The following is a 27,966-nucleotide window of genomic DNA, read 5'->3' on the forward strand; positions in this document are numbered from 1 at the left end:
GATCTTGCGAAAAAGGGGTTTTTTTTCCTACCAATGGCCCCGTCTACATGAGGCTGTATTTTCCAGCAGCAAAATCTCTTCCATAAAAAGGTTCGGCAGAAGATATGTAAATGAGAGCATGATTTGCATATCTTCTGCCAAAAAAACCCGTGTAGACATAGCCGTAGATGGCACAGCCCACTTCTACAGACGACAGGAGTGTTAGAAGTCCAGATCTAAGAATAAATAAGTCGGGGGAGGGGAGAAGGAAAAAAAGAGAAAGAAAAGGTGGGGGAAAAAAGAGGGGAGGAAGACAAAAGAGAGACAGTGAGTCGGTAAGCTTCCGAGTGAGTCTGTAACAGGAAAAAACGTAAACAACAAATAGTCTAGTAGCACCTTAAAGACTAAATAGTTACAAGAGGCTGATAAGAATACCAGACACTCCAGGGCAGGGTTCCCGCTAAGACAGGCATGTCCAAAGTCCGGCCCGCAGGCCAATTGCGGCCCGTGTTCTGGTTTAATACGGCCCCCCAGGTAATTTGGCAATATCTATCTTTTATGGCCCCCAACAAATCCATATGTATTGAGATGAATACATTGTAAAATCTCAGTTAATGTCAGTTGGTCTAAATCAGTTATAAATATATTTGGACACAACATGTATACTTGGTGTTATGTTCCTGTTCATATTTTTTGAACTTAAAAGTTGACAGACAACCTTTATTACCAATAATATGTAATGTATTTACAATGTTCCTGACATATATTTCAGCTTCCTGGATTTTTTTTTCATCTGGCCTTCAGATATGAAAGGCAGAGTGATTTAACACCTGTTTAGATTTGTCATCCATGTGACGAAATGAAAAGTATGCCGTTTGCAATCAACTTTGCATAAAATAGTTAATTTGCATTTAATTTTAATGGTTCAAAGAATGTCAGGCGAAATGGCCGGCCCTCGCGCATGTTCACTTCATCAAATCTGGCCCTCTTTGAAAAAAGTTTGGGCACCCCTGCGCTAAGATTTTCCAACCATGAGCAGAGCGAGTTTTGGCTTGTGCATCAATATTGAGGCCATGGGCGCTGGTTTGGACGTGTGCCCCGTGGCACCCAATTTATTAACATACGTTCCCGGCTGCTGAAGCAGAACCCCCCCCCCCCTCCCCGCCATGCAGTATGTCCTGTTCTCAGATGCTGGAGCAGACCCCGACCTCCCCACGCCTCCAAAGCAGACCCTGAGCCCCCCGCCATGCGGCAAGTCCCGTTCCTGGCCCCAGCCTCCAAAACAGGCCCCGGCCCCTGCTGCCACATGACAGCCCCGACCACTGGAGCAGGCCTTTCACCGGCCACATGGCTGCAACAGGTCCCAATGGATCCCTTGCCATGCCGTCTCCACTGGCCCTGCCTGCTGCAGCAGGCGCCTGCCGGGTGGCTCCCCAGTGGAGGTGGGCGGGGAAGAATTTTTTGTGCGTGGCTGCGCAAGCTTGCATCTGAGCGGGAGCTACTCTCCAGGGGAAGGAGCAAGTGGCCCTTATTGGGGGCTGTCTTTCTGGAGGGCCTTTCGTGAGGTGCTGGGGCTGAAGCGTCTTTGGTGTCCTGGTGTGGTTGGGGCTGCACTGGAGCAATGGCCCATTGCTGAACGGGGTGACTGGCCACGAGCCGTCTTTGCCCCCGGGCCTGATGTGCAAGATGGTTTCCCTGGGGTTTAGAGTCCTATGCTCTGAAGAGCTGAGCACAGCGTCAGTGTCCCGCCCCTCCCAGGGCTGAGTCCTTAGACAGCAGTGGGGACAGACAGCCAGCCCCTAGCACGGGGGGGGGGGGGGGGCATGACTAGGGCTTCTCAGCGAAAGGGCACGTCGGTGGTTCCAGTGCTAGCTGGGACCCTGAGAGACCCATGCTCTGTCCCCTGTCCTGTCCCAGACTGCCTGTGTGACCTCGGCAAGTCTCTGAGCTTGGAGGTGGAGGGCTCCAACCCACTCCCTCCGCCCACTCCGGCAGCAGCTGGACAGCCAACACCAGCTACCCCAGGGATGGCGCTGGCTCTCGCATTAGGAATTCCGGATAAGGGACACGCTGAAGGTTAGGGAGGTGGGGTGGGTTCTGGAGTGGCAAGGGGGATGGGGCATTCGCCTGGGGAGTGCGGGACTAGAGCCTGCCACCCTGCCCCCTAGGCCATCCTGGAACCTGCCCACCACCTCACTTTCAGGGCGCCCTTCATCCCGCCTTCCACTGGGGCACACTGTGTGTTGGCGATCCTGCCTCCCTCTGGATGGGCGGGACTAGAACCCAACCCACCCAAGCCCCACCCAGCCCAGGAGCGGCTGGACAGCCAACACAGGCCACTTCAGCAATGGAGCCAAAATGAAGATCCTGACACTGCCCTTGCTCAGAGCAGTGAGGACAAGTTCATTATGGGGTGCCCAGATACCATGGTAACGGGGGACACAGCAGCACCCAAGATACATAGGCACCACCACTATGCATAATAGTACTTCAGCCGTCACTGGAATGCAGCCACCTCTGGGGTGAAGCATAAGAGCGCCACGGTTTGGGCCAGGAAGTGAAAAATAACATTCAATAACAATTGCAGAGGAATTTTGGGAAGCAAAATACAATGGCCCGGTGGGCTTTATGCAGGACAGCTGGGTTAACCGTGCTTCTGTGGAAGATCTTTAATGTTCACAAGCGGCCAGGCCCTTGGTTTTCTGCATCCCATAAACACCAGAGATGACAGATCTTCCTTCTGCAAAGATCCCCAGTAGGTTGGGGAGTATCCATTGGCTCCTCGACCTTGTAAGTTAAAGCATGACATGAGCTATGAGGGGAGGCTGAAGGAATTGGGCTTGTTTAGTTGGGAAAGGAGAAGACTGAGAGGGGACAGGAGAACAGTTTTCAAGTATCTAAAAGGGTGTTAAAAGGAGGAGGGGGGAAATTGTTCTCCTTGGCCTCTGAGGATAGGACAAGAAGCAATGGGCTTAAACTGCTGCACGGGAGGTTTAGGTTGGACATTAGGAAAAACTCTCTCACTGTCAGGGTGGTCAAACACTGGAATAAATTAGAAGGTTGTGGAATCTCCATCACTGGGGATATTTAAGAGCAGGTTAGACAGACACCTGTCAGGGATGGTCTACTCTAGATGGTGCTTGGTCTTGCAGTGAATGCAGGGAGGCTGGACTTGATGACCTCTTGAGGTCCTGTCTCCATCTCCACCTGATCCAGCTGAGACCGTGGTCCAAGATTCTGCTAGGAGGCAGCATCTGTTGCAGACCATAGTAGCTTTGCTCTCCTGATTACCCTGGTTAAGCTCGTTTGCTCTTGATAAACCCAATCTTCAGCATAACGCAGGGGGCTCACAGCTACAATCTCTCTTCTATTTTGTGTACTGCCTGCTTGATTGCACCTCTGTTAGGGGCGTACTGAACAGACACGAAACATCAAACCCGTTGTGGGGAGTAGGGAGGGAAAATGGCTTGTCCTGACACCTTCAAACACTTTCATGTCCAAGTCAGTGATAACAGGGGGAGGTGTCAGTCACAGAAGGCCACAGCTTTTCCTCCTTTCTTAGATCCTACTGATAAAAGCCCTGGCCATATCTTGGCTGTGTTGATTGTGGGTTTAAGCTAGCCGCTGTTCACAAAGGAGCACTATGTCAACAACAGCCCTGAAGGGGCAGGAATAGAGCTGAACAAAAACAACCAGAGCAAGCTCTTCACACCTGTTCAATGTTTGGAGAGCACAGCCCAGGTCTGCCATGAGTGGTCCGGGGTTAATGGTTTTGTGACCAGAGCAAACAAAGGGGAAGAGGAAAGAGGGGACAAGAAGAGTAGATCACAGGCCGTTGGCTCGGCACTCCCACTATTCCAAACTGAGCAGCAGGGTCTAACGCTCTCTGACCAGCCTTGAGCTGCAATAAAGTCGGTCCCACGGTACCCGTGTCTAGACTGGCAGGTTTTTCTGCAAAATCAGCTGCTTTTGCGGAAAAACTTGCCAGCTGTCTACACTGGCCGCTTGAATTTCCGCAAGAACGCTGACTTCCTACTGTAAGAAATCAGTGCTTCTTGCGGAAATAGTATGCTGCTCCCGTTCGGGCAAAAGCTCTCTTGCACAAATGATTTGCGCAAGAGGGCCAGTGTAGACAGCACAGTACTGTTTTGCACAAAAAAGCCCCAATGGCTAAAATGGCAATCGGGGCTTTTTTGCCCATAAGCACGTCTGGAGTGGCACGGACGCTTTTCCACAAAAAGTGCTTTTGCGGAAAAGCGTCCGTGCCAATCTAGATGCTCTTTTCTGCAAATGCTTTTAACGGAAAACTTTTCCGTTAATAGCATTTGCAGAAAATCATGCCAGTCTAGACGTAGCCTATATGTATGTAACTCTTCCACCTTGTGTCTAGAGGGGTGGCTGTGTTAGTCTGTAACTTTAAAAACAATTTTTAAAAAAGCAACGAGTAGTCCCGTGGCACCTTAGGGTCTGTGTACACTGCACGCTTATTTCGGAACAAGCTATTTCAGAATAATACCTCCCAAAATAACTATTTCAAAATAGCATGTCCACACTACAGGGAAGCCTGGAAATGAGTCTAAGGACGGCTTCCCTAATGCGGACATGCTATCTTGATTTAGAGCCCCTGGAGGCACTGGGGAGGAATTCCTTTGAATGGCCCTGGGGAGGAGCTATTTCAAAATAGCAGCAGTGGAGCATCCACATGACCGCTATTCTGAAATAGCCATTTCAGAATAGGTGTTATTCCTCGTGGAATGAGGGTTTATTATACCGGAATGAGAAGCCTGTTATTTCAAAGTAACAGGCTTGCTATGTGAGTGCTCACCTTGCTATTTCGAAAGAATGTGAGTGATTTCAAAATAACACTGTCTTGTAGACATGTCCTAAGAGACTAACAAATACATGGATTTCACCATGAGCTACACCCATCTCATCTTCTGTCTTGTGATCATAACCAGGGGCATCACTTCTGGCTACTGCACAACCCCCATTTTCCCTGGGCACAGACAGTGGAAGGTTAGCTTTGTGACAAAGGAGCTGCCAGCGAGAATGTTGTTATTCAGCCTGCACCGTCAATGGGGCATTGCTTTGCTTTGGATGATTGGCTGTAATCAGCACTCAAAGCTTGCACGTCAAGAGATGCAGTGTGGTCTAGTGGTTAGGTACATACCTGGGAGTGAGGAGACTTGAACTCTGTTTCTTGCCTTCTTAGTGGCTGGCTTTGCTTTGAGTTAGTTATTTAATCTCAGAGTCTCTGTAAAATGGGAAAATCATAATATGGCCATACTGGGCCAGACTCAGTATCCAGTGCCAGAAGCTTCATAGGTAACGAACAGAGCAGGTAATCATTGAGTGATCCATCCTCCACATTGCCCATTCCCAGCTTCTGGCAAACAGAGGCAAGGAACACTCCAATGCATGCTTTTGCATCCCTGCCCATCCTCCATGAATTTAGCTACTTCTTTTTTTTTAACCCTGTTATAGTCTTGGCCTTCCCAACATCCTCTGGCAAGGAGTTCCACAGGTTGACTGTGCATTGTGTGAAGAAAAGCTTCCTTTTGTTTGTTTTAAACCTGCTGCCTATTAATTTCATTTGGTGACCTCCACTTCTTGAGTTCTGAAGAGCAAATAACACTTCCTTATTAACCTTCTCCACGCCAGTCATGATTTTGTAGAACTCTATCATATTCCCCTCTGGGCATCTCTTTCCCAAGATGAAAAGTTCCAATCCTATTAGTCAATCTTCATATGGAAGCCGTTTTATACCTCTAATTATTTTTTTGCCCTTTTCTGTACTTTTTCCAATTCCAATATATCTTTTTTAAGAGGGGTAACCAGATCTACAAGCACTATTGAAGATGTGGGAATTCCATGGATTTAAGAGGCAATATGGTATGTTCTGTCTTGGTCGCTAATCCCTTTCCTAATGATTCCCAACACGGTTAGCTTTTTTGACTTCCAGAGCACAAGGGGTATGTCTACACTACCACCCTAGTTCGAACTAGGGTGGTAATGTAGGCAACCGGAGTTGCAAATTAAGCCCGGGCTTCCTAGTCCGAACTACCGTTACTCCTCATTTCACCTCCTCGGAAGCCTAGTCCGAACTACCTACTCCATGCTGCGTGTAGCCGCGCGGCACAGAGTCCGCACTAGCAGACATTTAAAAATGGCGGCGCCCGGCTTTATGCAAATGAAGCCTGGGCAATTCAAATCCCGGGCTTCATTTGCAACTCCAGTTGCCTACATTACCGCCCTAGTTCGAATATTTCCAGAGAACTCTCCAGGATGGAGTTCTCTTTCTTGAGTGGTAACAGTTAATTTAGGCCCTATTGTTTTATGTGTACCTATATATCTCAGTGTTTGGCTTGCTATTGTTATTACAACTACCTCAGATGTGTCTGTCTGTGTGAGGTGTTTATAAAGTGCCAATCACCATGCTATCTATTCCAAATGGCTAAGTCTTTTCTTTGTTGTAGGGAATAGAAGTGTGTATAATAGATCTCTTGTCTGGTGGAACAAAAGTCTTGCAAGGTGTCAGTCGGTGTGGATGTTTGTCTTGAGATGAGACGCTCTAAGTTAGAAATGTCATTCTTGATCTTTTTCTGTTTCTTGTATAAAATACTTATCAGGTGATTCCTTAATTTCTTGGATAGTGTGAGGCAGAGTCTTTCACTGTAGTCAGTACAGTGTGTTGATCTTAATGGATGGTTCACTTTCAGGCCTTTGATGTCCATCTTCTTGCACTTGGATAAATGCTATCTAGGCACTGTCTAGTTGATTGAATGAGGTATCATTCCCCACCAGTCTGACACACTTCCCCAAGGTAATGACAAGGAGATCTGTGTTTATTCCTGGGCTTACTGGCATGCCATTTTTTATTCGTGCTTCTGAATGAAAGTAGCAGAATGCCAGATCTGGGCAGCACAGTCTGAAATCTGATTCCTTGCTATGCGGTCGGATGCTGTAACCTGGTGCCAAGCTGTTTTACCGCCTCTTATGTTACTTGAGCTTCCTCAGTGACAAACTACAGGAGCAGTGGCCACTCTAGGAGCAGTGTTAAGGTCGTTGTTGTGTTCCTTGCCCGGGAATCTCCGCCCTTGGTTCTCTGGGATGCTTGATTCAGTGGCGTAGCCACAGGTGGGCCCGAGTGGGCCGTGGCCCATCCACTTTTCATCCAGGCAATCTCGTAGGCCAGGCACAGGGGGTGACCCCACTGTGCCTGGCGCTCTGTATGGGGAGTGGGGCCAGGGTGCTGGGGCTTACCACCCCCACCATTGCGTACCCACCCGAAGGGCCCATCTGGCTCACTTCAATGTATAATTTTCTGTCTTTTTGCTACTTTATTATCTTGGGTGATTTAATGAAAACTATCAAGTGCTTTCAAGTCTCTTAGAACCTTGCCTCTGAATGAACTCGTTTTGTCATGTTCGACAGCCCGGCATTCGTTCTCCCAGTGCATCTAACACTCGGCTTACTGATCTGCACTTTCACCTGAGACTCCAGCCCCACGATGGCTTTGGTCGGGCAAAATGCTCCTACTGTGATTGGCAAAGTGCCTAAAAATGACATTTGTAACAGCCCTGTGCCCACAGCTGGACTGATCGCCTACCTCCAGTTTCAGGGCTTGGCCTTTCCGTCTTAGAGGTGGGTCTGAACCAGAGTCCGGCTCAGAACACGTCTCAGCCGTGGGGTTTTCAAAGCCAGGTCTGCATCGGGTGCCTTGGGCTCATTCCTTAACATCTTGCTGGAGCAGCTCGAGGACACTAGATGTTAGAGGTTGAATAGCTGAGCGATTGCAAAGTCTTTGGGGCTGGGAACTTGGCTTCCTCTGTTTTCTGTCAACCATCCTGTATATTTGCAATGCTCCAGAGGTGTCTGGTGGCAATAACAAGTGCTTGGAGGAAGCGTATTCCACCCCAAAGCTCTGTTTCTCTCCCTGGGGCTGTTGGACACTGCGGCTCAGATCCGCACCAGATAAGAGTGTAAGGACAGGGGCAAGCAGTTTTTAAGTGGACAAATTGCTCCCAAGTGGATTCCAATTGGAGTCTAAATAAACACTTAACAAACACTGAAGAGTTTAGCTTGAGCCGGAAGTTCAGGGGCCAGCTGCTGTGTACTTTCTCTGATAACCCTTGCATTAGCTCTTGCCTTAGGCTGGAGTCTGAACTGCTGGATATACACAGCGCTTTGCAACTCACTGCAAGCATTAAGTCTCTTGATTTGTGCAGGGTGCTAAAAAAATCCAGTGCCACGTTAGCATCCTCACTCGGGCTGAAATCCGTTGTGCAGCCATTGGTTCTTCTTTGACTGTGCTGGTCTGCAAACCTCATAGACAAGGCACTGGGGAGGCAAAGTATACAGTGAAGGCAAAGGGGGGAATCATCACAGGAAACAGAATTCCCTCCAGCCTGCCAGTTCAGTTCAAGCCCGGCCGGGTGAATGGAAAACTGGCCAAGTCTGGTCACCATTTGGGGCTTGCAGTCCTGTTCTTTGTGAACCAGTGTCCACATCATCACACCATCGCCATTAGCTTCCCTCTCTGCTGTGAACACGCTGTTAATACGAGCACTGAGCTCCATGACGGAACTCACTTCTCATCACACATAGGTGGTCCAGTAATGAGGTGCACAAGTGTCTTGGACCTGCACAGACTTAGGCACTATGTTCTGCTCGTTCCTCTTGGGCAGGCACAGATTTGCAAAATTGTACTCAGCTTAGAACATAAGAACGGTCAGACTGGGTGAGATCAAAGGTCCATCTAGCCCAGTGTCCTGTCTGCTGACAGTGGCCAATGCCAGATGCCCCGAGGGAGAGAACACAACAGGTCATCCTCTCGTGATCCCTCTCCCATCATCAATTTTCAGAGAAACAGAGGCTAGGGACACCATTCCCACCTATCCTGGCTAATAGCCATTGGTGGACCTAACCTCCATGAATCTATCTAGATCCCTTTTGAATCCTCTTAAAGTCCTAGTCTTCACAACATCCTCTGGCAAGGAGTTCCACAGGTTGACTGTGTGTGCTGTGTGAAGAAAAACTTCTTTTTGTTTGTTTTAAACCTGCTACCAATTAATTTCATTTGGTGGCCCCTAGTTCTTATGTTATGGGAACAAGTAAACAACTTTTCCTTATTCACTTTCTCCACACCACTCATGATTGCATAGACCTCTATCCTATCCCCCCTTAGTCTCCTCTTTCCTAAGATGAAAAGTTCCAGTCTTCTTAATCTCTCTTAATGTAATGTAAGTTGATAGAAAACTGTAACTGGAAATAGATATTATCACTGTTATTTGATATTTCATTTAATAAACCACTTACAGTCCTAAAGAATCCAGCCTATGTGATTGGAAGTGCCTCACAGAATACAAGTTAGGAGCATATGACGCTATAGAATCTCATTGGCTTGACAGACCTGCTTGCCAGCTGTCATCTGGGCAGACCTGAAACGTTCTCAGTTTGGATTTTTATCTGAACATTTTGGGTCTGCAGAATCAGACTGTAAGTTTCACAGGAACAGTCTCTCTCATGCCATTCTCGGTGCTTCCTGCCAGGCCAGAAATACCACGTGGATAGACTGAGAATTCCTCCTGATATTTTAGCACTCCAGTCCTGTCTCGGCCCAAGAAGAGAAGAGGCAGCTACGAAAACAATGTATTCTTGTAAAGTTAACCTACATTTTTAAAATCCCAGTAAAAACAGGTTTCCATTACTGGCCGTGGTTTGAGTCTGCACTTTTATTATGCAACCCTTTTTGCATGCCCCTCGGGGCGCTGGAACGGTCGAAAGGGAATGGTTTTTCTGTTTGTGGTGACTGCTCGTCAGCTTCCAAAGACATCTGAGGTATCAAAAAAACCTTGCTCTTGTAGCACGTGTACAAAGATGGGTCATTATTAGAGCTGAGAAAACAAGCCTCAGAGTAACTCATTGGCTGAGCTTCATTCTTTTGGTTCTTTGCAAATCGCTCACAAGCAGCGTAGGCTTTTCTCAAACCTATTTGTTCAAATGATCTGCCAGGTACTTTCAGAGAATTGACCTTGGTGTGTAGATTTCTGACAAGCGGAATTTTTGTTATCCAAACATTGAACTGTGTTCCTCGGTGGGGACTGGGAACCAACTGTCCTTGAGTTTCTCCTGTCCTCTGACTGGCGGCAGGGAAATCAGTCTGATTTGGGAGAGTGAATAACAACGCCATATGTCTGCATTATAGAGGCCTGACCTGTGAGCTACACTGGCATTAAGTCCAGAGTATTGATGCAGCCTACACCTATCAAAGGGGTTGTTCTGTTAGGGTGGGAACACCACCTTTCCACATGACAGTTATGTCAACAGAAGCCTTTTTCCACTGACATTGGTGTGTCTACACTGGGGGTCTTGTTGCCATAGCTACGTCAGTCAGTGGTGTGTCTTTTCACACCCCGGGCCAAAGTAACTATGCTGGTGTGACTTTCCCGTGGAGACCAGCCCCTCTGTTTCTCTGAACTTCCTGCCAGTAAGTGAAGCTGTTTGGGAAAGAGGCTCTAAGGGCTGCACGCAGAGAGGAAGCACATTCCACTTTTCACGGCTGACAGCTTTGAGCTAGTCACCCAGCTCCAGCTTGTAGCAGTGGCTGTGGCTTCAAGACAGGGCAGCCCTGACCCCCAGAGAGGCGCCTGTTCGTTACTCTGATTACGACCGGTGGGCTTGGCTTCACAGCAGTGAACTCAAAGTGCAATGCGAGTGTTGCCCCTCACCTCACTTGAGTCCCGTCCCCACACAACTCATGCGTGGGGTGCTTTGGCTGGCTCTTCAGGGAGTGCAGGCCGCTGCTTGAGTCAGAACGTAAGAGCGGACAGACGGGGTCAGACAGAAGGTCCATCTAGCCCAGGCTATGTACACTACAGAGTTTTTTTTTTTTTTTAAAAAGGGCCGTTTCTCCAAAAAACCTTCACTTAGGTCCACACTGCAATCGTGTTCTTTCGGGAAAAAAATCAAAAGAACAGAGGAGTTTTTCCAACATTGGTAAACCTCTTTCTACGAGGAAGAAGCCTTTTTCGGAAAGAGTTCTTTTGGAAAAAGGCGTGTGTGGATGGGGAAGAGGGAGTTCTTTCGCAAGAAGAGGAAAAAGCTCAGGTGCCCTGGTGGCCACCCATAGTAATCACAGCTTACATGTGAGATAGCGCCCATTCCATGTGGGCGCGATCTTTCGAAAAAGCAGATGGCTTTTTCGATGCACTTTGGCTGTGTGGACGCTCTCTTTCGGAAGACGTTTTTTCAGAAGATCTCTTCTGGAAAAGCTTCTCTGGAAAGACGCCTGCCCAAGTGTCCTGTCTGCCCACAGTGGCCAATGCCAGGTTCCCCAGAGGGAGGGACTACAACAGGGAATCATCACGTGATCCCTCCCTGTTGCCCATTCCCAGCCCCTGACAAACAGAGGCCAGGGACTCAAGCCCTTCCCAGTCTGGCTAGTAGCCATTGACGGATCAGACCTCCATGAGCACAGCTCGTTAGCTGCTAATCCAAACACTCTGCACTCATTCATTCTCTTCCCTGCAAGTTCTCCTGCTGTGCTCATCAGTATCCCAATGCCTTCCAGGTGGTCACGAAGCATCTAAGCTAGCTCTGGTGCGTCTGCCCGACGGCAATCGCACCTCCCGATGCCCCGTGCGGTGCAGGCGGGCGAGGTGGTATCACACCAGATGGCTCTGGCGCCGCCTAGGACAAAGACACTGCCAGGACATTCCTCTGTTTGACATTAATGAGTCACGACGCGTCCTCAGTCAGCGCCCGTTCTTTGTGAGGGCTGCGGCCCATGTTCAAAGCGATGGTGGCGTGGGCTCGGCCAAGGCAGAGCTGTTTGTTAGGCAGAGGCTCCATTCTGTCACACGCACTCGACTGCACTCTGGCAGTTGGACTGTCGGGGAAAGCTGGAGCCCACGCTGCCCGCAGCCATGCGGCTCTGATGTGTTGTTTTCCCGGCGTGGGTTCGCTCAGGCAGCCTAGCATCTCTGTCACCACCCCCCAAGCCTTGCTCATCTGCACAGCACATGCAGCACAGCGCCCCGGGCAAGCCTTTGCATTCGCTTTGGGCTGCAAGCGTCTCGGGGGATGAGGAACAGCCAGCGGTGGGATCATGCTGCTTTATTCCTGGGTGGAACCACTGTGCCAGGCAGGGGCACCTCAGCCAGCACAGCGAATAGGAACAGACAGGCCAGCTCGGTGCACCACTGCGGGCCCTGCGTAGCTCAGAGGCCAGGCAGATCCCAGGGCAGCGAGAACTCATGTTGCTGTCTAGCTCATCTAGCCATTGCCAGGCTGCGTGTGGGTCATTCCCTGGGCCTTTTCACCCCCACATGTCATCCCAACAGGAAACACGGGAACCCCAGGCCAAAGCCCGTTCCCCAGGCTTGCTGACTACGCTTGGGGATTTCAGTGGGACACACTGAGGGATTTCCCTAGAGATGACTTGCTGAGCTCCCCTGAAATGTCGGCCCCGTGCTGCCCCATGTCCCAGCCCCACTCCCAAAGCACTGGGTCACAGGGGCTACATCAGGGTTTCCCAACCGATGGGTCAGGACCCAAATACGGGTCGCCATTACATTTCAAAAGGGTCACCAAGGGTGTGTCTAGACAACATGCCTCTGTCGGCAGAGGCATGTAAAATAGGCTACCCAACATAGTCAATGAAGCGGGGATTTAAATATCCCCGGCTTCGTTAAAATAAAAATGGCCGCTGCGTGAAACGAGGTTTACAGGAGCGGTTGACAAAGGCTTCCCTTGTTGACCGATCTGCGTCTTGACTCGCGCTCTGTGCCGACGATCAGCTGAGCCGGCACAGCGCGGCGGCCATTTTTATTTTAGTGAAGCCGGGGATATTTAAATCCCCGCTTCATTGACTATATCGGGTAGCCTGTTTTACTTGCCTCTGCCGACAGAGACATGTCATCTAGACACACCCCAAGTGTCTCCCCAGGTGGATCTGCCCTCCCTCCTCCCCCCATTTTTGAATTGCCTTGGGCCAGCAAGTCTTCCTGCATTGTCAAAATGGGTCCCCATGTGGAAAAGGTTGGGAACCGCTGGGCTACGTCTACACTACGAGTTTTCTCGGCAAAATATATGCTAACGAGGGAGTCATTTGCATGAGTCACAATCTCATTTGCATATTTTCTGCCCATCCGTTTTTGCGCTGGGGTTTTTGCGCAAAACCAAGCAGTGTGGACATTTTCTTTTTGTGCACAAACCCCATTATGCCCCCAAAAGGAGGTGTACCGGTCTTGCAGACAAAGCAAAAAGAAAACATCTACACTGCTTGGGTTTGCGCAAAACCAGATCAGCAGAAAATATGCAAATGAGATCATGACTCATGCAAACGACTCCCTCGTTAGCATATTTTTTGCCGAGAAAACTCGTAGTGTAGACGTAGCCGGGAAGTTTACATGGGATGAGGCTGGTGTCTCCTCCGGGGATGGCAGCTGAAGAAATCATTGCTGGATCCTTCTGTGCTTTGAGGAAACCCCTCGATTCCTTCCAGGCGGGGTCTCTGGCAGCACCAGAGACAGGCGGGGACCCTGTGGTCTGCATCACAGGGGGAAAGGGAAATGCCAGGACACAGTGAGCTTGCCCCGATGAAGGTAGTGAGCAGGCTGCTCCATTATTCTCAGGCCTTACTCTACAGAGCCAGAGAAGGGGTGTCAGTGTCAAGTGATAACACCCAGCCCCTGCCATTCTGGGCAGGGAAAGTGCTGTGGAGTTTCAGGACCTCTGCATTTCTGCTAGTGTTCCCTGTAAGCTGTGTGCTTGGCCGGCCACTCAGGAGAGCTTCAAAGGCCGCCCAACTGATTAGCAGAGTTCTCACTGCTAGATTTGTGTTCCATGGGTGGTGCACATTTGCCAATGCCTTGGTGCGTGCAAATGCAATTTATTCCATGCATGGATGGAAAAAAGATGGAAAAGATAAGAGGGAACATTGCAGAATGCGTCTATTAGTGGTGCACATCTGCACATGCCTTTGTGCACAGAAATTTTATTCTGCACACATATGGAAACAATTAGAGGGACCATTGATTTCAGCTTCTGGTTTCATGTTTTCCCACACTTAAAATCTCAAACTACTATGCCAAATGAAACCACCCATTCTTCATGGGACTAGCTGGTTTGTGGGAACCCAAGACACTCTCCCAGACCCCCCCCCCTTCCCTCTGGGCCCTGGCCAGCAGACACTAGCCAATGCACTGCCTCTTTCTGCAGGTTCTCCCAAGGGATGATAGAACTTACTTAGATCAAATAAAATCCGACCCAAACTTGCAGCTGAAACCCCAGCCTGACTCTCCACCTACAACACAATCTGAACCTTAGGCAAGGTTCAAAAAAGCTTTTACAAGAGTTTTTCTTCCCTTTGGTCATAGGCTGATCAGTGTTCCGGGCTGAACTGGAGATTTCCAGCCGAATTGTGCAAGCCCAGCTGGCTTTGATGAGCAACCAGACTTTGGGATGCATCACTAAAGTAGTGCTGATTGAAACTGTGGTGCCCCAGGAAGGATACCGTTCTCCCGGGAAGCAGGGCCCTTTGGAGCTAATAGGAGCGTGAAGGGCTGGAACAACAACTCCCATGGGGCACTGCGGCAGCTCATGCAAATTCAGAGATGAATATAAACCTGACCCAAAGTGAAATGTTTGGGTTTTCCTGATGGAAAATTCCACCAAAACAAATCTTGTGCTGTGGAAACTATTGACAACATGTCATTTTTTAGCAGGAATAGGTTTCATTTGAAATTTTTCAACCAGCCCTAAACTAAACCTCGGGCTCTTCCAAGGTTTGGTTTTCTCTATTTTGTACTATCTGCATTTAGCTGCTACTAGCCAGTTTCCACTTTGGTCTGGTTGTCCAAAGTCCTTTTCTAGCAGAAGATGATGGAAATATTTGCATGTTTGCTGAATCAAATTAGTCAACGTAGGGCGAGTCAGACCCCGGGGGATGTTGGAGAAAACAGTAGGGATACATCTACACTGGCGTGTTCTCACACAAAAACTCTTCCAGAAGAGAGCATCTACACTGGTATGTGCTTTTGCACAAGATATGTGCTTTTGCGCAAGAGCATCCATGCCAGTGTAGATGCTCTCTTGCACAAGAAATCTCTGATGGCCATTTTAACCATAGGGCTTCCTTGCGCAAGAAATTCATGTTGCCTGTCTACACTGGCCTCTTCAGGAAGAGCTCTTGTGCAAGAGGGCTTATTCCTGAATGGGAGCATCAGAGTTCTGGTGCAAGAAGCCCTGATTTTATACATTAGAACGTCAGTTTACTTGCACAAGAACATGTGGCCAGTGTAGACAGGCAGCAAGTTTTTGCGCAAGAGCGGCCGCTTTTGCACGAGATTGCGCCAGTGTAGACACAGCCTTGCTGTAAGCAACAGCGCACAATGAAACACCTACTGGCATTCTAAAACAGGGGTTCTCGCCACAACATTGCCACTCTGGCAATTTTTCCTAAAACGCTTGATTAATGTTAGGAAAAGTAAATAAGTATGCAGCTATACACATTCAAATCATTGTAATTAATTTATGTAGGGGATGTTTTTTACACTCAATAATACTAATGTGCAGTAAGTTGTCTCTATCCTTAACTGGATCCAAGCAGTCAAGAAACACGAGAAAGGTGCTTTTCATGTTCTTATCTTCTGCTGGTTTTGTTTCTTTTGCTTTTTTGAGTGCAGTTTCTTTTAGTCTTGCTAGCTAGTAAGTCTGACAAGTGATATTGGTCATTTGTTAATATCACGTGTCATAGCAGAGACTTGTTAGCTAGCTGGGAGGCTGTGAAAAGTGATATTAACAAGCATGCCAGTGCCACTTTTCACAGCTGATGCACTCAGACCTGGCAAACTGAGGGAGCACACATTAAGCCTGGGATGGAGGTAGACAGAGAGGCAGCCGTGGCCAGGGCCAAGGAGTGGGGGAATGTGCCCAGGACTGGTGGTGGAGCCCAAAGCACTGAGGCCAGCAGACGGATGGAGCCTGCTGTGGCACAAACAAAGCCTAGAGCCTGAAGCCACCACACAGCTGGAGACAGCTATCTCCCACCCCAGCGCTGAAGCTGGAAGCCAGATTCCCACCACTCGGAAGTTGGAGAGTTCACATTGGTGGGCTCCAGACGGGAAGGCAGGTGCAGGCTGGGGGAGCAGCATGCGGTTGCACAGCCAACCAGAGAAAAGTAGCACTTTGAAGGGGACAGTGCCACTTCTCTCCAGTGATAGAAATGTAGCCGTGTTAGTCTGGGGTAGTTGAAGCAAAATGCAGGACAATGTAGCACTTTAAAGACTAACAAGATGGTTTATTAGATGATGAGCTTTCGTGGGCCAGACCCACTTTGATCTGAGGAAGTGGGTCTGGCCCACGAAAGCTCATCATCTAATAAACCATCTTGTTAGTCTTTAAAGTGCTACATTGTCCTGCATTTTGCTTCAACTTCTCTCCAGCTGCTCCCTGCTCCGTGAATCCTCTGGCCCCGCGAACACTGCTTGGTGAACGGGGGCTGGGCACTGAGCCCTGAAGGGGTGGCCAGGAGATGGGGTTGGGAGCCACCAGACTCCTGGCACTGACCCTGCGAGGGGGGCGTGAGAGATGGGGCTGGCGACTGCTAGAGCCCATAGGCAGCACGCAGCAATTTAGTGCCCCAAATTTCATGGTGCCCTATGCAGCTGCGTGTTTTGCGTACGGGTCAGGATGGCCCTGGACTCAGGTCTGCTTGGTACTTAACCTGTAGGCTTGGGCATCTGCTATGCATTTGCTGATCAGATTAGCAAGTGTTATTCCTATTGACAAAGGAAGGGATTCTCTAGGCTGGCAGATAGCATACCAAGGACTGGATAGCCTGAGGGCACAGCTCAGGAAAAGAGAACCTGAGAGGTGATGTGATCGCCTGGTACAAGTACTGTCCCGGAGAGAAAATGCCAAGTAACAAAGAGCTCTTTAATCTAGCCCAGAAAGGTACAACAAGGACCAGTGGCTGGTGGTTACAGATAGGCTAAACCAAGTGCCACATAAGGTACAAATGGATGATTAACCACTGGAACAAACTCCTAAGGAAGGTGGTGGATTCTCACCTCATGTCTGCACTGGAGGCCTTTCTGGAAACTATGCTTCAGTTATACTCAAGTTCCTGGGCTAAACACAAGGGAAAAGGTGAAATTCTCCAGCCAGGCTTGGACACAGGAAGTCACAGTAGGTGATCTAATGGTCCCTTTTGGCTGTAAATTTTTGAAAATATCTGATGTACAAACCACAGCGTTGGGAGACACAGCTCCAAAATGATCGGCTCCGGCAACTAGCACATGGCCAAGGTGCTGATGGCAGCCAACCATCTTCAGATTTCTCCAGCCCTGCTCTGCTCAAGCCTGAAGCCCGGATCCAGTCCCAGCTGTGCGTCAGGACGAACCATGCTTTTAAGGATGCTCTGGGATAGCCCTGTGGGACAGACCTGTCCCCAATATGTCTCTTACTAGGCCTAGATGCTCCTTAGCATTCAGCCTTATTCAACCTGCCACCATTATTCCACCCTCTCTGCATGCGATTGTAAGAGAGAAATGGCACGGCTATTTTTCGGTCAGATCAAACCTCTCCCAACGGGCAACATAAAGCACAGCAGGCTAGTACTGTAATTGCCAGTTAGTCCTGGCCAGAGGCCAGCTGAGCACAGCTCCAGAGCAGTCAGCCACCGGGCATTCAGGAACAGGATGGAAGACAATCGTTTCTAATCAATCCCGTCTTCTCATGAAATCAGAGCCCGTCCGAGCTGCTCTTGCAATGGCTGCCCTTTCTTTCTGCCGTGCTTTCTGCAACAGAAGGGGGAGAAATAAATGGGTGCAAGCATGTGTGTGTGTGTGTGTGTGTGTGCGCTGCAGAGTGCAATAGGGTAATGATTATGGCAGTGGGGGTCCAAGAAAAAGCCCCCCGAGCTGGCACTGCCCAATGCTCCCTGGCATTCATTCCACAGCAAGGATAAGGAGGCAGGGAAATTAAATGTTACGGTTCATGGTTCCCCCTCTTCTCCAGGATCAGAAAGGAAGGGAGAGGGAATCATAGAATCCTCGAATCCTAGGACACTAGAACTGGAAGGGACCTCGAGAGGTATTGACTCCAGTCGCCTGCCCTCATGGCAGGACCAAGCACTGTCTATATCATCCCTGACAGGCGTCTGTCCGACCTGCTCTTAAATCTCTCCAGAGATGGAGATTCCACAACCTCCCCAGGCAATTTACTCCAGGGTTTCACCACCCTGACAGGCAGGAAATGTTTCCTAATGTGCAACCTCAACCTCCCTTGCTGCAGTTTAAGCCCATTGCTGCTTGTCCTGCCCTCAGAGGCCAGGAAGAACAATTTTTCTCCCTCCCTCTTGTGACGCCCTTTTAGAAGAAGTTTCTTTGTGCCCATGTTTTATATCTGAGTGGGACACAGTTGGAGACGTGCACTCTGGTGCCATCCTTCCCCCCAGCAATGCTGAGGTTTGCTCACAGGGCAGGGTGCCTTGCGCACCAGACACTAGCTGCGGGGAACGACGACCCTTGGACAGCTGCGGCACAGAGGACAGACGCACGGGAGGACGAGGAGCAGATAAAGGAGGCAGAGGGCATGAGAAGGAGAAACAAAGCTTGTGGAAGTTGCTGCTGGCGTGTGAGTGGAGGGAGGGACCCATTTGGTCTGTTGCTGAAGCTAACAGGAGTCTGAGCAGTGTGTGTGGGGGTGGGGGAAGGGGACTCCAGGGAAGGGCAGGCTGGCTGCAGGGGAGGGAGATGAGGTGTAACCGGGGTTTGCCCCTGCCTTAGGAGAGGGGGATATGCAGGGTCCATAGGCTGGCTCTGGCAGAGCACGGGGGGTGGGGGGGGGGGCGGTAATCCTGGGGCTTTATTGGAAACGGAACACTTCAATGCTCTCCCCTCACAAACAGTGCAACCCCCTCCCTCTCCCCCCGGGTCCTCTTGCTGTTGTTCCTGCAGAAGAAAGAAAAAAGTTGCAGGAAAAGATCCCAGACAGCGCCGGATGCATGGGTGCTATTTTTGTCAAGAGCCTCTTTAGCTGCCCTTGCCCTGTTTGTCACTGCGTCTGTCATGCAGGCAGAGCCCTACACAGACATCCCCTTCCCCCAGAGGTTACCATGTTCCTAGCAGGGTGGCTACAGCTCCCCTTCTAGCAGGCGGGCTCAGCAGAACGGCGGGCGCAGTTAAGGAGATGGTTTGGGGTGATGTTTCACAGCTGGCTGGTGTTCACTGATTGCCCTGGCTGGGCATACCCTGAAAGACAATCTCAGTGTGGTTTCTGCTGTGAAGAAAGATCTTTAATTCCCAAGGCAGAGTTGCAGTGTTGGGAGTGGAGGGGGCTAGCTGAAGTCCCAGCAGGCCTCACGGCACCCAGGAGAAGGAAACAAAGGACCCAAGAAGAACAGAGGAAACTTCTTCTGCCCTGTTGTGCTAGGCAGATACGGGAGTTTGCTCCCCGGTAGGGATAGGCTGCAAGTCAGGAGTAGAGCAGTGACTGCCCCCACTCCCCCCCAAAAAAAAGCCACACTAATTTTTAGGCTGAAATTTGATAATTAAGCGAATACCACAAGGCTTTGTCTTGGGCAAGCAGCATGAGGTAAACAGGAAGGAATGAGGGATTAAGACGTCTCTGGTCTAAAGGAAGGTGACGAGCGGAGAGCTCTGACACCTTCACTCTGCAGAAGAGAGAGGCCCAGATGTGGGTTTGCCTTGCGTTGCTACATTGTTCAATGGCATAAGGCAAATAAAAGCAAAGGGAAAAGAAAACAAGTTGTAAAATGCTCCGCAAAGCCCACGGTTCTTGAAACTGCCTCTTGACAGCTCTGGGGAGGGGCTGAGCTTTTGAAGTTCTCTTCTTAGTTTTCTTTTGTACTGGCCCTTGTTAAAAACAGCCACCCGGTTGACATTAGGTTGCATATGGCAGAGAGATCTAGCATCTCCTGGCAGATTCAATCATGGCATAACTGTCAGCAGAGAGGATTGCTTGGTATTTAGTGAAGACTGTAAGGCTGGGCTAATCCCTTCCACAGGCTGAGAAGGGCTGGCGTGAAAGAGGGGGAGCTTGCATCCTAACGAGGATCTATAGACACAGTAAATTGTGAGGCTGTGGAACCCAAACCTCTCCAGAGATGGCAGAAAGGGGGGAGCTTTGAAGGAACTACTTCAAACCCTTACTTAGAGTGCACGCAAACTGAGCCCCACCTAACTATGGGGGGAGGGGAGTGGGGGGGGAGGTAAATTTGGTTCTGACACTTTAATAGTATTGGGAAAGAGGAGGCGGGTCTTCGAAATGAGCTGAATATTTACGTACTGGTGAACCGGATTCTACTCGTAGGGTTTGCTCGGTTTGCTCTCTTTATCAGTGAAAGAGAGAGATACACACCCAAGGCTTCCATCCCCGCCCCTCCCCCTGCCCTTCAGGCAACAATTATTTAAACTGTGTTTGATAATAAACAAAAGTGTTTTTAATTAAGTATAAAAAGCATATGATGGCAAGTGAGAACAGACAGATCAAAGCAAGTTATTAATCTAAAATAAACAAAACGCGCCAGATTAAAAGCATGTTATTAATCTAAAATAAACAAAATTCTAATACACTAAGGGCGATAGTTATAAACATATTTCTTACCCTAGTCCTTATTCCAGATAAAATCCTTCAAACAGAGCCAATCTTTTCTCTGGCCTGGGTCTAACTGATTCTCGTGTCCTTAGAGTTCTTTGTTTTCTAGTTTCTTCTGTGTATCATCTTAGGATGGGTCAGGCAGTTTCAAAAGCCAGCTAAAGAGAACTGTTGATTGCTTCTCATTCCTTAAATAGAATTTCCCCAGGGCAAGAACCCTTTGTTTAACTGTCCCCATCCCAATGGAAAAATACCAAATTCAAGGTGGATTCCAGCACCCGTTGGCATGGTCAAATGTCTTTGCAGGACCAACCTCAGCTTGGATTTACAGGAAGGAAAACCCATTCACAGATCGTTACCTTGAGCACCGGGCCATTAAGCCCTTTAAGTACCACTAATTGGTTTCATTAGAAATTCTAGATTAATAAGCAGGTTTACACTTCATATTTCTAACTTCACATACAAGAATGACACATGCACACACACAGAATATACACATTTAAGGGATCACAGGCTCTTGAGTGATAGGTTATTGGCCTTCTTTTACATAAAGCATATCCAAGTTATGCATATTCATAAATATATTTCCATAAAAATATGGAGGTGTGTTGTCACAGGTCTAACCTTTGAGGTCGGGATAGCTCCTCCTGACGTGCTTCCCCACACTTTCCTCAGGAGTCTCCAATACTCAGCTTCAAATCTTTCTGGGTGTGTTGACATTGCAGTTAATACCCTGTAGCAAGCCCATGCCAGCTGACTCAGACGCACTGGGCTTGTGCTAAGAGGATGTTTAATTGTGGCAGAGATGCTCAGGCTTGAGCTGGAGCACGGGATCTAGGACCCTGCAAGGTGAGAGAGTCTCAGTTTGTAATTAAACTGTCCCTCTTGCCTGAGTCATCTGGCAAAACCAGCCGTGAGATTTTAATTGCGGGCTACACACACCCTCAGGCACTAAAACAATGAGGAGTCCTGTTGCACTTTACAGATTTAGTAGGGCAGATGCTTTCATGGGAAAAACCCACTTCATCAGATGTATTGGAATGGAAGTTACAGAAGCAGGAGTATATACTAGCCAGAGCTAGTTTCTCCAGTGGCTTGCTACCCTTCAGGCTGAGAAAACAACCCTTCCCATGGTATTCTGGCACCAGATAATGAACATAATAAATAGCTGTCTTTTTAAATTGAACATGCATGTTGCACCAAAGGGCCAACCAGGCTGGGTCCCATTGTTCTAGCTGCTGTACAGACACATGGTTAATGTCACTCAAGCCCCGAGGAGTTCGCTGTCTAGGAGCTGAACCATTGCCAGGTGTAAGTCTGGAGCAACACAACTGATTGGTTTTCACCACCAGCCTACATTTGGGCCATGGCCCACTGAGATCCTGGTTCCTCACGATCAGGGGTTGAATCTGTCAGTTGGAATCCAGAGACCGGGAGGGACCCAGCTCTGCACTGGCTCATGAGACTCGTGTACCACACGTGGCAACTTTTCTGCTTTTTGTTTCCTGTCTCCCAGCTTGTAACTGTAACCTTCATGCCCGGAGGTGTCGCTTTAACATGGAGCTCTACAAGCTTTCAGGCCGCAAGAGTGGAGGGGTCTGCCTAAACTGCCGGCACAACACAGCAGGACGCCACTGCCACTACTGTAAAGAGGGCTACTACCGGGATATGACCAAGCCGATCACCCATAGGAAAGCATGCAAAGGTATGTAGCGAAGGGGTGCCTAAGGTGATGGCTGGGATACTGAACAGACTGTTCCTGCCTCCTACTCCCATTTCCCTTCCTGTCTATCTCCATGGTTGTTTCTGTAGTTAGCCTGTTCCCACTCCACCCGCTCAAAGGCCAAACCACAAAAATATCTCTTCCTTCAGCCCCTTGTTTTCTCCTTCCTCGTCTCATTCTCCAGGCATATTCACCAGACCTACCAAGCCCTGCCTATTTAGACAAAGAATTTGAAGGCATCTTTGATCTCTCTTTGGAGGATGAAAGATTTTGCAGTGTATGTTTCAAGATGTTTTGGGCCATATTTTTAAAGAGATCTTACCCAAACTCCAAGCTGTGCTTGCCATTTAGATGGTACAGAGTCACAACTACCTGATCTGCGTGAACAAACATTTGAGTAGTGCAGATGTAGAGGGTGTTTCTGAAAAAGTGACACCTCAAATCTCATTCATGGGGGTGGGGGGAAGATCTTTTATTGCACCTGTCATAGCTTAACAGAGAAACACATGCACACATTCAGATATTCAGTGAGTTTGAGCAGCTATTCATAACACGTGTGACCAGGCAAGCAAAAACAAACAATGAAATAGAAAAGAAAACTCAGCCAAAGGAGAAGAAAGACAAAGGCGTTCACGGATTGCGATGGTTATTCAGATTAGCAAAGGGATCTCTCACATTAAAAACCAAAGCTCTGGTCCAGCCCTTCCCCCCGCCCAAACACACACCTTCTCACAGGTGTGCATACCAGCAAACAGTGGGCTCCATTCAACAGGCTTAGCACCAGGGAGGACAAAGGTCATCATACCTCTTACGAATACGCATATCTGCGGCACACACAACATAGAGCCGCGAGTATTGTGGAGAGAAAGGAAAAGAGAATATTTAATCCATGTACAAACAGCTTTGTTCGCTGGACAAAATAACAATAAAAAGAGAGGCCAGGGGCTCTATTACAGCTCAGTGAAGCAGGCAATAATTGTTTGGGCTTTTTTGATGTGATGTTGTATTTTTCCCTTTCATTGGAAATGGAACTACCTTAGTGATTGGGACTCGAGCTAGAACTCCGGGGGGTCCCTTGAGAGTGTAGGAGAATCTGTTGCATTAGCCTCTAAATTCCAGTACTCTGGAATTCCATAGACAAGGTGTCATTCCTGCCAGGCCTGCTCAAATGCCCTTGAATTGATTTTTTTGAACTATTTTCATTTGGAAATATTGAGATCAGTCCCTGCTGAAGGATGCGAAGGCAACTGTGTCCTTGGGTATGTGTGGGCAGAGGCGATGGGTGAGGGTGACTTACAGTGAATAACAGTAAGTCTTGGGGAGATACTCCCTTAAGAGTTCATGGTGAAAGGGGACAGGGACTGAGGGAGAATGGGTGTGTGTGAGGATCCATGGGCTTAGATGGGATTCTGACTCTGCAGGTGAGGTTCTTAGCAGCGCTGTCTACTTTCTGGGCTGTGTGCCTTGTACCAGCCTCGCGTAGGTGGTGGCGACATTAGCACTCTCACTATTGTTGAGTTGGGTTCCCCAACCAGCACCCCAACCCTTTCTAAATAGTGTGTATACAGGGTAAGGAAAGCTCAAAGCATGACATTGGGCCTGGTTTCAACTCTCAGCCAGGCTGGTGGGAGGAAGATGAATGTCCTGGTCACAAAACAAACATACCCACCTGACAAGAGCTAGTTAAGATGGCCGGTTGGAAAATTGATTTCTTTTTCACAGGACATTTTTTATCTTTTGAGGGAAAAATGTTTAAAAAAGAAAGCGTGACATGAAACTGAACATTTCTGGCCCAAAATGGAAAGTTTTAGGCTGAAAAGTCTTGGGTTTTCATTATTTCAATTCAAACTCCAAATGTTCTATGGAAAAGAAACCCTTTATATATAACACTTCTTTAAAGCAAAACCTCAATTTTCCCCCAAAAAATATTTTGATGGGAGATGTTGAAATAACCTGACCCCCTGGAATTGCTAGGACCTGTTTAACAAGCTTAGTTTTTAATTGGGGGGGGGGGGGGGGAGGAGAACGGGGGTGGAACTAGTTGAGCCCCGGAGCTGAATGAGGGCAAACATTGAAAAAAACCCACCCTGACATCATGCCCGGGACACAGTGACACCAGGCAGGACAGAGAGAGCAGAACAAAAGTCCGTGTAGGATGCAGGGCCGCATTATGACTTTTGTGGGACCTAGGCACTTTTGCCTTCGTGGGTCCCTTCCTCCATTAAAAAAAAAATATTAACAATTATTTTTTATATAACTTTAAATACTTCAACATTTTATTTTTTTTCTGTTTTAGGCAAAATTTAATAGATTTTTGTGGGCCCTAAAAGTTTCATTTTTTTCTGATGTGAGAAAAAAATTAAAACATTTTCTTTGTCATTTTTTTTCTTCTGATTTTAAAAGAAATTAAAACATTTTCATGGGCCCCTAAAAGTATTGTGGCCCTGGGCACTGTGCCTCCTGTGCCTAATGGATAAGTCGGCCCAGGTAGGATGAGAGACCCACTTGCAAACACGCACCTGAATATGTTAAACTTAAAAAACAAGAAATGCTTTGGTAGCACCTTATAGATGAAGAAAACATGCTGATGGTTTCATGAGCTTTCGTGGGCCCAGCTTTGTTGTTTTTTAAGTTTATCCCGTACAGACTAATTCACCTACCCCCTGAAGCACTTAGAAATGTGTCAAGCTGCTAACAGGTCCAGAGGGGAATAACTCACATGACTGGGAAGCATTATGCGGCACTCACTCCTGCTTTGCCCCAAAGCACGGAGGGGAGATGTTTTGTAATCCAGGTCACATTTCTAACTGCACGACCGGGTCCCACACCAAGTAATGGTGCATTGCCTTGCAAGAAAGGAAAGGAAATTCTGAACACATCTTTCATAATGAGAGCAGAGTGAAAGGGAAGCTGTCTGCTCTTGCTTGGCAGGATTTCTTGTGGACCATTTCTCATTATGTGGCTCACATGAACTCACGTCCTAAGTACCTGCTTCTAAGAGATTCAGATATTAACCAACCAGCCTGGCCTAGTCACCTTCAGCTGCTCTGACCATCTGTCTAATTTGCCAGGTTTTTTAACTCCCGTGTGCTGGAGGAGCGGGCTATGGGATTTGGTGTTTGCGGTGACACCTCTTGCTAATGATGGAAAACCTGATTGTCATTCAATACCCGCAATAGGCAGCAGATAAGTCCTGTGCATTTGTGGTTTTCCCTGCAATTGTCTGGTCCTTGCTCCTGACAGGCCCATGATTTGCTCACATGCTACTGATTCTGTCACAATGGCGCTTCTGTTCCTGTTTGCTCGCAGCACCATTCCATCGGTAGGAGTTAATGCTAGCGCTGATGCAAGTCCACATCTAAGAGACTTGCCTTTTCAACACAGGCTTGTCATTTTCAGACAGTTACTGGGCCACAGATATATGCAAGTTTGTCTCTGGAAGCTGAGATTGTGGCCTTTTTAACTTGTTCTTTTTTTTTCAGGTGGAACATAATTTTTTTTTATTGCCTCTGGAAGAAACTGGATACAATTTTCCAAAGCACCTAAATCCCAGAGGAATGAAGGTTCCTAAGTGCCTTAGCTGATTTTGCCCTGGTGGATATTATGCCCACTGCTCAGTCCAACACACTGAGGCCATGGCTACACTAGGAAACTATTTCAAAATTAGTAAATTCGACTTAATTCCCAATTTAACAAATTTGAACTAGCGTGTCCACACTACGGGGAAGCCTTGAAATTAGTCCAAGGCAGGCTCTGTTAATATGGATGCGCTACCTCAGACTTAGAGCCCCAGGAAGCACTAGGGAATAATTAGTTTGAATTACTCTGGGGAGTAATTATTTGGAAATAGCGGCACCAGAGCATCCCCACTGCTGCTATTTTGAAATAACTGTTTTGGAATGAGCGTTACTGCTGATGAAGAGCAGGAGTACAGATTTCAAATTCTGTGGCCCGTTATTTCGAAATAACAGGTTTGGTAGTGTGGACGCGCTGCTTATAAATGTGACCTTGGTGAGGATTATTTTGAAATAAAGTCCTAGTGCAGACGAGGGCTAAAGTGAGTGGAGAGGAACTGTTTTGGATTGGCTTTACCAACGGGGCCCAAGTGTCCTGGCTATTGGTGATGGAAGCAGAATGCATCCTTCCAATCTCCGGAAGGGTCCGCACTGCTCCAAATCCAGCTGTCACAATGTTAGGGGTCTAACTCCAATGCTGCTTCCAGCGAGGTCAATGGACATTTTGCCATGGACTTTGGTGATAGCAGGATTGGATTCCATTATGCAGGGAATGGGTTGCTCGTGTGAGCCCTGATGCGGGGAAGGAAAAATTTGATGCTGACTCCCGTGGGTACCCAGCTATCAGTGTTCTAATAGTTCTTCTTTACTGCTGACTATCCTTTCTCACAACCCAAAGGGAGTTGGGCATAGAGAAGACTAGCCAGGAAAGCTGCCTTATCTTTTCATCCCCCGGAGGTGTACCGCCCTCTCGCAAATTCATGTAAGGAGCAGTTTTCCACCACCACGGCTGTACCTATTCTCCCCTCCACAGGCACAAAACGTACAATTCATCCCTGTAAAAAGAGACAGCACAAGCCCCAGGCAGCACCAGCCTGGTGGTACATACACAGGGTGCTAGCGCTTAGCACAAACATGAAGTTCACCCTGCGGGAGGCAGTATGGTCTTGTGGTTAAGCCACAGGATTAAGGAGACTGGAGCTCTAGTTGTAACTTCTGAACAGTGACGTAACCCCTCTGTGCCTCAGTTTCCCCATGGGAATAGTGCTTACTCACCTTTGTGAAACACTCTGCAACCCTAATTAATTCTACTAAATTCACTTTGAAACGAATGTATCTGTTCTTTGAATAGCTCCTGTTCTTGAAATTAGAGATCAGCCCATTTAAATACTTCTCCCCATCCTCCGTATTTTCTAACAAAACCCTGGCTATTGGAGCGAATAGATTCAAAGGTATGTAATAAATATGCTAGCAAAGGAGAAGCCCCTGCCTCTCCAGCCATTCAACACAATTTCACAGCAGCTGAAATGGTTTATTGTTGGAATAATCTATTGTCCTGTACAAATGTGGATGGAATGAAGTTGCCTGCAGAAAGGGGCGTGCCTTTGAAAAAGCACTTTCTTGAGCTCTTTATAATTCAGAGGCTTTTCATTTCCCACTGTTGTTCTTTATGAACTTTGGAACTATTTAAAAATAATGGTTAAAAAAAAAAGGTAAATAATTGTTAAAAGAGCTATCATTTAACAATTTCAGCCATTTCTCCATTGATAACAATATTAATTTTTCATCTCACCAAACCATCTGTCGATGGGCTTGGCTCCCTGAGCATCTCATGTGGACGGAATGCATTTAGAATTAAGAAATTAACCGCACTAGCGCATCTGCCATCAACCTTGCAAATGACTTACGTTTCATTCCATAGAGCAGATAATGTTTCTCTGTAAGACTTGATTCTTTCAACCATTGCAATATTCCATTCACGTTTTACATTTAACACATTCCAATGAATGCATTTAATAAAATACCAGCATCTTGTGAAAGTAAAATCGATAGAAAACTGACAAGCAAGCATGCAGCATACTTAATCATTCTTGCAAGCATATGTTGCCTGGTGTGAACTTGTTA

The 27,966-nt window shown here is 47.9% G+C and overlaps 1 protein-coding gene across 3 annotated transcripts in view; it reads left to right on the plus strand.

Annotated features, from left to right (window-relative positions):
- The window catches only part of NTN1 (netrin 1), a 204,277-nt gene that overhangs the window by 94,781 nt on the left and 81,530 nt on the right, over positions 1–27,966 (plus strand). For all 3 annotated transcript variants that reach the window (XM_075903483.1, XM_075903482.1, XM_075903481.1), the window contains exon 3: positions 22,121–22,309. In XM_075903483.1, coding sequence (XP_075759598.1) covers positions 22,121–22,309 — 189 coding nt within the window. The remainder of the gene's footprint in view (positions 1–22,120; positions 22,310–27,966) is intronic.

The sequence above is a fragment of the Pelodiscus sinensis genome, chromosome 20 (genome assembly GCF_049634645.1).
Source record: "Pelodiscus sinensis isolate JC-2024 chromosome 20, ASM4963464v1, whole genome shotgun sequence".
Classification (NCBI taxonomy): Eukaryota; Metazoa; Chordata; order Testudines; family Trionychidae; genus Pelodiscus; species Pelodiscus sinensis.